The following is an 11,163-nucleotide window of genomic DNA, read 5'->3' as shown; positions in this document are numbered from 1 at the left end:
AGGATCGAACTCTTGTAACAAAAAGAGTCACTCTTGTAATTAACAAGTCTACTCACCAAGAACAACAAAAATGTTGGCCAGAATGAGACTATATACCCAGAGAAAGAGAGAGAGAGAGAGAGAGAGAAATTTTGAATGTAACTTCCTAGATAACTTCAATAAATTTCCAGGAATAAGTCATTTATACATTTTTTCTTGTTTCACACACCTAGATAACTTCAATAAATTTCCAGGAATAAGTCATTTATACATTTTTTCTTGTTTCACACAACTATAATGCATTCACATGTGACAATGGTAAACCTAGCCTTTCAACCAATAATATTGTAGAAGAAGCGGTCATCTAGAGGCACATAATAATGTTCATTGATCCAAAGAATACCAATGCCCAGTATGTCCCCATAACATTGATACACACGCTATTATTACTGAAGTATTAAAAAACGCTGTTGGACTGTTCAAATTTCCCATGCAGAACAAAATGTTTCACCACTCTTTATTTTCGATGTGGCCGTACTTCGTTTGTCGTCAAGAGATTTACACCCAGTTGGCAGGAATACGAACATGCTACTGACAGAAGTGCTATGACAACAAGAGCTGTTCTCAATGGTGTCCTTGAAACGATCATTCCCAAACCGGCAGAGAGCCCAGCCAGAACATATGAAACGTTCTTCCAGGTCTTGAAACTTTGAAGTGCTCGTCTACAGTCAGCACAGTGGATAACATGACGGAAATAGCGGTTGGTTGGGTCAGCTGCAAACGGCAATCCTAATGCTCCTTTTGCAGGCTGCGAAGATGCAGTTGCTGCCACCAGACCAGCTGGAGCATACTCCAGAACAGCTGCCATAGGTGGAGATGATAGGCTCTTGTGTCCAATGTAGTACGGCATTCCGTGCCCTACTTTATCCAGCCATTTTCTGTACTCCATAACAAAGACATCTGAAGACCTGAGATTGAGGTACAAACCACTGGTTGGTACTCCTTTCTGCAAAAGCACTTCATTTTGTGAGGCCAGAAAGCCCATGTCTTGCTCAAATACTTTATTGGAGACCTGATGGATCATCCACTTGGGAATTGGGGGGAGACTAGAATTTTTACTGACAGCTCCAAAACGAGCAATCAGCATTGACTTTCCCTGTCCTTCAGGTCGGCAAAGAAAGATTGCAAGAGAAGACTTCTTATTCCCATCCTTATCTAGCGACTCTTTCCCATTTCGAAATGCACATGGAGCCTCGAATCGGGATGTAAACGAAAGAGTCTCACTGCTGGATTCCCCCCACCTGCCTACAAAACCCCTTGTTGTTCTCTCTAATATTTCGAAGTTCAGCGCTTGAGCATTCTCTCGTTTTGCAGACAAATCAGTCCTATCATGTGAAATGGGGACGTGTGCAGGATCCATAAGGTTCTCTAAAAGTATAGAATGATCATAAGGAAGCACATGAATTGTGGAAAATTCTTTGCAGTTTGGATCATCAAACAAGTCAAAGTGTGGAATCTTCTTAAAATCAGCTCTGCTCTTGTCCGCCATCCATACCCATATCACTCCTTGAGATTCATGGACTAGATACGAGCGCACACAAGCAGCCCTTGGAATTTTGGCTCCTGTAGGGAGCTGCACAGCTAGCCATAACATTATTCATCAGGATACTATTTACAACTATGAAATTACTCCCCCAGTGTTCTAACCATTAAAAGAGTCACATAAGGAATGCGGCAAGGGTCTACAGGAGAAGGGAAGCACAATAACTGGAAGAAAAAGGGGGCAGAGGAGCTGGGGGGGACAGACCTGAGGAATCTTTACGCACTGACCATCACCCTCAAATTGCCAGCCATGATAAAGGCACTCCAATCTGCCATCAATAACCTGTCCCTCGGAGAGTTTTGCTAATCTGGTGAGAAAAACTTTACATATGAGCTGACCAAAGAGATGGTTACGTTAAATCTAGTAAACGAGAGTACTTCTGCAGATACAGTGCATGTTTAACTCGGTTAATGCAGTGCAAGGATTTAAGGAGAGAAAAAGGGGACAGATCAGAACTTCAAGCTCAAAGGCAAGACAAATCAACAGTTGAACTATGCTTTTAGTTCCCTGTGACGATGTCAATGTTTGCAGCGCATTACAAACAGACTCACACATAACCATTAGGAAGTTAAACATGGTTTGATGTGTTGAGGATTTTTTTGCAAAAAAAATTTGGGGGACGGATGTGGGGATGGTGTCTTTTGGAGCGTTTGCAAGTACTCTTCTAATCCTACATAGAAAACGCTATTCTATGCAATGCAATATCACAAACATATCCTAACCACAACATATCAGTAGGCAAAATCATCTCTGTTTACAAGTGCTTCATAGAATCTCAGTCGCAGATGTGACAGCATAATGAATAATTCCAGGTGATAAAAAAGTCATTAAGCTGCCTCCCAACATGCACGGCTGGAGGAGATAAGCGATATAGCAAACCAATATTCCCCAAACACGCTGATTAGTGCCAAGCTACCTTCAATTTCCTTTTCCTCAATTAAATACACAAGGATATAATACTTTATTTCATAATACGAAGAATCTGTCGTGGATAACATCTAAAGAAGTAGTCTCAGGGTATGACGGTTAATCCATCTCCTTGTCGTGCTTTACCACAATCTAATATTCGAATGAACAAATGTAGGACTGACATGACACGAGTCCCTTGCTCAGTGTCTGGCTATGTCTGTTGCATGGTACAAAATTTATATGGAGAAATAACAGAATTAAGCTGTCTAATTTTTAAAAACCAGGGCTATGCATAATTTGTGTGTTTCAGATTAAACATATGCTCCGCCCCCCTCTCTCAATCGATTTGACACTTTGGCCTATACAAAGAGACCTTTGTGGGACTCCTCCACATCCCACTCAAGTACCTACACGAGGCGTGCAGGAGCAGACAAGTGCAATAGAACTCTGCAACGAGTTCTACCATTCTCTTAGTGTTCAGCCTCCCTCAGGCTGCAGGTTTTGCTGAACCATTTGTTAGATCATTGTAATTCGTAGCACATAGCACATCTTTGTGCATCTTTTGCCCACATTTGTGGATCTATTCTACGATAGATAATTGTAACACATCCTTGTGCATCTTTTGGTGAGCTATTCTACGATAGATAGTGATTGTTCTATCTACTACTCTATTCCACATGGTAAACAGGTGGTGAACCTAAATCGGGCAAAACTGGAGGTCAACTCAATAAAATCCTAGAGAGTAGTCTTAGCTGGACAACCTAGAGGAGAACATAGATTGGAGTATGCAACTTTGCCAAGAAGTGAAGCTTGACGAGCTAGCTACAAGAAACTTCATAAGGCCTTTTGGCAACTTGCCGATATCTCCGAGACGAGAGACGAAATTCCTGTTCTTCTGACTCTTCTCATAGTGGTCTCCTATGGGCCAATGCTGCCCTTGTTCTTCTGACTCTTCGCATAGTGGTATCCTATGGGCCAATGGGCAGCAGTCACAGGGGATGCAAATAGCTAAATATATATTGCCACATGGATCATTAACAAAGCCGCGACGTTTTGATTCGAAAGGATTAACGGCTCGATACAGAGTCGCTTAGCTCTGAGTTGTTGGAATGGTCTCTGAAATTATTGGCGGCTGCAAATATCTGGATGGTTTGAGCTCAGAGGTATCTAGGCCGGACCACTTTGTCATGTGGGTGGCTAGCAAAGATTTGAGTTCATATGGTCCACACCCTCCGCAATATTTGTGAAAGATACTGTGGTCATTCTCTGGCTGCTAACGAGGACTTCTTTCTTTACTGAAGTGCATGATTTAGAGCGTCATTACTCTCGCCTTTCATGCAAGCAATAGTAAAGATCAGTCAAATCAAGCTCAAAGGAAACCCAAGCATCTGAATTTAAATGAATCTGGAATCCCTCTCAATAGAATTATGCTCGAGCGTTGGGATAGAAGTTGGGACCTGTGAGGACATCGGTCTTCGTAACAGTGCAATTTGCCATTCCCGTCGTAGTGAAGAACCAACTGTTTGTCAAACACACTGAGGCCAAGAGGAGCATCTTTTGGGATCTCATGCGTCAGATACAAGGGATACCACTCTTCTTCCCAACTGTATGCTACCGGACTGTCGGCGAGTTCCGTATCTTCCAACAGAACACCAACGTTCGAAGACTGGTAAACTGTAGCCTCATCAGCAATGGCACGGCATTTTAAGTAGCCTGTAGACAGCCTATTCGAGTGCACTTGGAAACTTGAATATCGACCAGACTCCTTGCTGTTAGCACCTATAGTCGAGCCAGGAAAGTCGCAGGCCGAAACATTGGAAGCACCATAGCTCATCATCCAACGAGGTGCAAGGCCGGCGTGACGTGAAAAGATGAACGTTTTGCATTGCGCGTGAGCACCATCCGATAAATAGCGACAACGGGCATCAAGGATCATTTGGCAGTCATACTGGCTGATTCGCCGACTGCCTGGGACAAGGACAAGAGTTGGTGAACACAAAGCCCACGATGCCATGACAAGCAAATTGAGGAGGAACAGCGCTGGCTACAGTACTTGAAGCGTTAAGCGTTAGAGCGCGCAAGCAGGCAAACCAGGATTAATGATCTCTTTGCAACAGAATCAAGTTTTCGACTTGTTGAGCGGCCGATCTGCCGAGAAGACAGAGAGAGCACTCTGGAACGCGAGATGATGGGAGGCAAGAAGAGCCGTAAACATATCATGATGACGCATGTTGAAGAGTACGTGTTCGACCACACACCACGGTAATCCTTAAGGGCTGCCTGAGGATAATCCTCATCGTCCTCACTTTGTCTTTCGTGGGAAGAGTGCTTGCATTTATCCGGGGCGAATTACGGGGAAGGTTAACCTCCATGCTTACCTACTGCAAACCAGGGATTTCGAAATCCCACCTGCTGCGCTCCATCCCGCTCCACCGCCCCTGCTGCGCTCCATCGCCCCTACTGCTTCGCTTCCTTCCGCTCTATTCACTTCCATCGTCCGTGCTCCCTACAGCTCCATCGCTCCCTTCAGCTCCATCCTCCTCCATCGCTCCCTTCAGCTTCATCGTCCCTGCTCAGTTGTGCTTGACAGCTCCATCCTGCTGCGCTCCATCGCTCCAGCCACAAAGTTGACTCCCTTCGTGCGTGTCCCCTTCCACCAATACTCCACGTGTCCTTCCACCACTACTCCATGTGTCCCCTTACTCCCCAAACGTTACTTCCCTCCATTAATCCCCTCTTTGGATCTCCTTCTTCCTCATAGTTATTTACCTCTCCTTGGCCCGCTTGTTCTATAGGTTCGAGAGGCCAACAGGTTCAGAAACAATGTCGCCACTAAAGAGGATGCAAAGAAAGAGCCCACCGCCTCAGCCTCACAAGACCCCCTCCAGAGTTCGCAACTATCTGCCTCCTCTCAACCAAGGCGACCACTGGCATTTGTGGTTCAAAGCGATAGCTCTGATGAGTATTCTGTGCATGACAAGTACAAATGCCACCCCAGTCACCACCGGCCTACACAACCATTGACGGAGCCCGATCCTTGGAGCTTGTGTGGCCACCTACATCGACTTATGCTCTTTCCAGTGCAACAATAGCTTTCTTAGAGAAGAGGGTTCTTAGCAATTTGTTTGAAAGTCTAAAATCCTTAGAGGACAGTCCTACAATGACCACGTACATCAGGGACTTTCTCCATTCTTACCACTCCAAGGATGCATAGGTTGGCAAGTATGGCACCACCCATCACTGTACATCAAAGACAACTCAATATTACACTCAATAGTATAGTGATTGAGAGGGCCTTCTCACTCCTAACTCAAGGTGCAAAATACCCCACAAGACCTACCGATGCTAAATTTCTTCTCCTCGCCAAGGGCAATTCCATAGAGACGGGATATTACTTTGCACCATCATTAACCCCTTCTCCACTCTCTCCTCCTCCCCCCTGCTCTTATACCTTCTTCCTCTCCCACTCGTATTCTCCCCCTAAACCCTTAGTCCCTCAACCCTTGATCTCGAAGGAGACAAGTTCTCTGCCATGTAAATGGGTAGATCGAAAATGTACATCAATGAAGACATTAGGTGGAGCGAGTACGTCCCCCTAGCATACTAATTCAAGTGTATCTCTCGAATTGTACTTACAAGAATCGCTAGTGTTTGGGCTCTCACTCCTTGGAAATAAAAAAGCATGCTATATCTGATATCTATGGGGGGAATTGATGGAACTAGTTGTATTGCCTCATCCTTCTTTTTGCTTGTTTTTCTTCTTGCGATGCCATTTGTAATAAATTTAGGAGAGGAAAATATAGTTACTAAAAAACTACACAAATTCACAGTTTTCACTCTTTTGAATTTGCTAATTTATGTACCATGAATGAGATTATTGTCTTTGGAAGTGCTCTTTTTTTCCCCGACACATCTGTGCACCCAAGGCCTACGTTGACAGGTAGTAGGGGGCTTCTCGAGGAAATTGAACGTATGTAACTAGCTTAAGTGGGCGAAAGCCCAAATGGCATGAGCTGTGGTAGTTATTGTGCATCTTCAACAATGCCTTAGGTAGGATTCACAAACATCTGCCCATGGCTCTAGAATAAGGATGTACTTCCACATGGTAGTCTTTAATAGGCCATTCAAAAAGTTTTTGTTGTCCATTATGAGGGAGCCTAAGGTGCAGACATCTGAAAAAGTGGGCCATTCAACCAAGCTACAATTGTAAATCTTCTTGCTGGTTGTGAAACAGAGTCAGGCGGGGACTTAGAGAGTTTGTACGCACCATTAATGCACCATTGTGATTGGCTAGTCAATCTTCAACTTAGAGCACCTCCCCACGCTAGCCAGTGGGGCTGGGAGAGCCCCACTGGCAGAATGCTTTCACAGTCCCATGGCTGGAAAATGATGAGAGTTCCATTTTTCGTGGTAGTGGATTGCTGGTCTGGCTGCTTGGAATTTCCAAATTCCAACTGAGCATTCCACTGCTGGACTAGCTAAACCGGCTAGACCAACATTTATGTCTGCAACTGCCTTAAGCTACAGCCTCCATGGAAGCTCGAAACGACTGCTTGAGCAGGTTGCAGGTGGTGGAATAACTTAGCAAGACAACACGGGGGGACACGATTCAACCCAGCATAGCCCAGCCAACAGCCTCCCCAACGCCAACTTTGACGCGGGGAGCTGCTCTTAGGCTAGTCGGGCGACTTTGGCCACTACTAACAATCAAATAAGGGCATTAGTGACGCTTGCACGCTACCTAAGTCTCTACAGTAAGTAAAGAGGCGTTTGACCAACGGTGACCGGTATTGCGACCGGCAGGTGTGCATTGCTGTGTATAAGTGAAGATGACACCCAGCCAAGCTCATAACGTAGAGCCACCCCAACCTGCAAGCCTCCATAACAGGTACCTCCTCCCAGTTTTCCGGTTTTCTCCTTCCATCTATATGTATGAGTTACCGTCATACTACGTATCTATCACGGAGAAGCCTTGTCTGGCTGCCAGAAGAATAAAATCCCAAGGAATCTTTCACTACACGCCAAGCTTTTGGACAGGCTCCCACGTCGATCAGACATCATATTTGAAGCGGGGCTTCATGCGTGAAAGAGGATTATGACTCTAAATTCTGGTATATGAAAGTTTGACAGCTCCCTGGTGTGTCATTTGCCGAGCGAAGAGATCACCCGTGCCTTTCCGCGTAGTCCCATAAAAAACACACGCAGGAAGCCGATTGCTTACATGGACTCGTCTGCGTTAAGCATTTCATCTGTGGCTGAACCTTTTGAGACGCATGATGGACATCTGTATTGTGTGTGTGTGTGTGTGTGTGAGAGAGAGAGAGAGAGAGAGAGAGAGAGAGAGAGAGAGAATTAATGGTTGACTGGGTGGTCTTTTATGCCAATGAAGTTGTCATTTGTTTGGGATGTGGGCTGTAAATCCTGAGAGTCGTTGATGGTTTACTCTTGCAGGCCTCTCAAATAATATTTTAATACCTCTTTGTGACTTACCATGCCCCCTTTGGTTCTAGATACGTTTCCATCCACGCCTGGAAAACTAAAAGTTGAGCGGAGCACTTACTTTGGCCGTATGCTGCACAATTGGCAGGGTTTCTCAGTAGCCAGCTCAATTTTATGTGTATCCGGATTGGTTAGTCTTGCCGTCACAGTAGTACTCCTATCTAGTTCTCTAGATGGTTATAAGGCAGTCCATAGTACCTCTGGTTGGCGCGGGTTAGAATGGGAAAAACGTGTCAGGCGTTCTTGCCACTCGAAGAGGGATGATGGCAAATTGGTGCTGGTAACTGGTGCAGCCGGTTTTGTTGGCATGCATGTTTCCCTTGCTCTGAAGAAAAGAGGAGATGGAGTTTTGGGGCTTGATAATTTCAATAACTATTATGACCCGTCCTTGAAAAGGGCCAGACGTGATTTCATTCAGAAGCATGGTATTTTTATTGTCGAAGGAGATATCAACGATGCTGCTCTTCTGAAAGTACTCTTTGGTCTGGTTCCCTTCACACATGTGATGCATCTCGCAGCGCAGGCAGGGGTTCGGTATGCCATGGAAAATCCTTCTTCATATGTTCACAGTAATATTGCAGGTCTTGTCACTCTGTTAGAAGCTTGCAAATCTGCCCAACCACAACCAGCAATTATTTGGGCATCTTCTAGCTCAGTGTATGGTCTAAACACCAAGGTGCCCTTTTCAGAATTTGATCGAACAGATCGACCGGCTAGTTTGTATGCAGCCTCCAAGAAGGCTGGGGAGGAGATAACTCACACCTATAATCACATCTATGGGCTTTCAATTACTGGCTTAAGGTTTTTCACTGTGTATGGCCCATGGGGTCGACCTGACATGGCTTATTTCTCTTTCACACATGACATACTGCAGGGCCACACAATCACTGTGTACCAAGGACCTAAACAGTTGGATCTGGCTAGAGACTTCACATATATAGATGATATTGTAAAGGGATGTGTGGCAGCGCTGGACACAGCTAAGAAGAGTACTGGGATTGGAGGCAAGAAAAAGGGGCCAGCACAGTTCAGAATTTTTAATCTGGGGAATACCTCCCCAGTGACTGTGCCAAATCTGGTTAGCATATTGGAGAAACTGCTGAAAGTGGAGGCTAAGAAGAACATTGTAGCAATGCCAGGAAATGGAGATGTTCCTTTCACCCATGCCAATGTCACCCTTGCGCGGGTTGAATTGGGGTATCATCCAATCACAGACCTGCAGACTGGCTTGAAGAAATTTGTGAAGTGGTACTTCGATCATTATGGATTAAGTAGTGCTGATGTGACACTAGGGTCATAACCTGTACTTAGTGGTCTGCTGATGTGGACTAAGATGAGAATCTGGAAGTTCAGGGCATGTTTTTCTGTCTCTGTATCACATGTGTAGTGAAATATTGTGTGGTAGTTCTTGGCATTGAATGCATCCTGCATGAAGCTTGCAGCCTAGTGTGTTCGGTACTGCATGAGCTAAATGTTGTGCTTTGGCATGAAATTGCCCACCTTCAGAGAGCTTTTCAACAATGTTGAAATGTGCGTCTCTGTGGGCACCTTATATGGAAGGATTTGCAGCTTAACTTGAGCGTAACTTATGGGCCTTTCTAATGCAAGAAGAGTTACGAAGGCCTATTTTTCTTTTCTGGATAACAGAATCAAGAGAATTGGTAAGCAACAAAATGTATGTACTCTGATTATTCTATCCATTTTTTTTATCAGCTATGTCCTTCTAAATTGTAATCTTGAATTCTGGCTGCAGGGGTGCCTGTATCTTGCTAGGAGCTTTGTCTCTTATATAGCCGAAGGGTCAAGGACAACATCGTAGGAGAGTGTTACATGAGCTGTAGCTTGCATGTAGATGAAGGCTCTCAAGTTACAGCTATATCTTTTATATGCTCATCTGTTTGGTTGTCTCAGATTCGAGCTTGTAACACTACCTTCTCAAATATGGAATTTGTGCCGAAACACACTGGAACTTGTTTTTATCTGTCAACTGTGTTATATTACTTTTTTAATACTTTGTGGTGTGATGTTTTACCTCTTGTGTGGCACATTGTCCAGACTACGTTGCTGAATAAAAATCTTTTTGTTGATGTAGTGATTGCTGCTTCTTACATCAGCTTTGTAAATTGTGCCCATAACTTTGGAGTGCACACCATGTGTGATTTTAATTGCCATAGCAGCCTTGTGAGAAGTGTATCAGCTCTATTTTATTCAGAAAGCTGAAGGTTTTATTGGTTGCTTCAATCCTAAGTTGGATATCTGTCAACTTGGAAGCTGAGGTACCAGGATTTGCTTATCTTCTTTTTGTAGATCAGAGTGACATGTTTCTAAGGAAGGGCGGACCTAAGAAGGGAAGGAGGTGGATAGAATTGTAGAAGAAACGGTATATATATATATATATATATATATATATATATATAGAGAGAGAGAGAGAGAGAGAGAGATGTATTTACGTCTTCTGGAGGCCTTGCAGGCCTATGAGACAAAGTACAATCACAAAAAGTAACCCATACCAGCCACTGTGGTTGAAGCAACTCGCTAAGGCCCTTTGCAGAGTACCGGTTTAGGGTACTCTTTACAGATAATTTGATATGATATGATATTTGGAGACCCAGCAGGATCTTTACGACAAAGGATGATGCTGTGTGCTCTGCAGATAGCTGTCAATGACCATTTTTAATGTGTTTATGTCCATTACCAATGCTGCCCAAAGAGGGTGTGCAGGCTTATGGGTGTGAGAGTCTATATCTTGTATTTCTCTCTAATGTGCTGGTAAGTTTGACAGACAACAAGTGTCTTGTTCTCATTCTCTGTCTCTTGTGATGGACATAATTTGCAAAGTCTGTCCTCTTGGCATACCCTCCCAGTTAGCAGTTTCCACCTGGAGTTCATGAGAGCCTTGTATTTGTATGCCTCCATTGCCTTGCGAGGGAGTTTATCCAGATCCATTTCTGCCACTATAGTGAGGTATCATATATGTTGGTATAGAGCTTCTGCTTCCAAAGTAGGATGCCTGTTGGTGCTAGCAGAATTGGGTAGGGGGTTTGAACTTTCGTTCCCATTTCCTCTATTATATATGGTTTTTGCACTCTTTCCACCCTCTTCCAAGCCAGTGCCAGGATACTCTCTCAAGGCCAATAAATGCAAATGTGTTGCTGGCACCTACACAGTGAGTC

At 44.3% G+C, this 11,163-nt stretch overlaps 1 protein-coding gene and 1 pseudogene across 5 annotated transcripts; one reads left to right on the top strand and one right to left on the bottom strand.

The window, feature by feature from the left end:
* Nucleotides 1-250: 250 nt before the first annotated feature.
* Nucleotides 251-4,802, bottom strand: TIC55-II (translocon at the inner envelope membrane of chloroplasts 55-II). The gene is made up of 3 exons (XM_087392697.1): nucleotides 3,949-4,802; nucleotides 1,787-1,889; nucleotides 251-1,612 (listed from the first exon to the last, which is right to left on the bottom strand). The coding sequence occupies exons 1-3, from the start codon at nucleotides 4,503-4,505 to the stop codon at nucleotides 497-499; spliced, it is 1,776 nt and encodes a 591-aa protein (XP_087248823.1). The 5' UTR covers nucleotides 4,506-4,802; the 3' UTR covers nucleotides 251-496.
* Nucleotides 4,803-7,307: 2,505 nt separating this feature from the next.
* Nucleotides 7,308-9,945, top strand: LOC147888892 (UDP-glucuronate 4-epimerase 1 pseudogene; annotated as a pseudogene). 4 transcript variants are annotated; one of them, XR_015543013.1, is made up of 3 exons: nucleotides 7,308-7,379; nucleotides 7,943-9,651; nucleotides 9,744-9,945. The product of XR_015543013.1 is annotated as a UDP-glucuronate 4-epimerase 1 pseudogene, transcript variant X3 (transcript). The 4 variants fall into 4 exon arrangements; XR_015543011.1 differs by having other exon boundaries at nucleotides 7,355-7,602; XR_015543012.1 differs by having other exon boundaries at nucleotides 7,355-7,726.
* Nucleotides 9,946-11,163: the final 1,218 nt, after the last annotated feature.

The sequence above is a fragment of the Dipteris shenzhenensis genome, chromosome 21 (genome assembly GCF_047967505.1).
Source record: "Dipteris shenzhenensis isolate YYH24624 ecotype China chromosome 21, Dip_SZ_1.0, whole genome shotgun sequence".
NCBI classification, from domain to species: domain Eukaryota; kingdom Viridiplantae; phylum Streptophyta; class Polypodiopsida; order Gleicheniales; family Dipteridaceae; genus Dipteris; species Dipteris shenzhenensis.
This window is presented reverse-complemented; position numbering and strand designations above follow the sequence as displayed.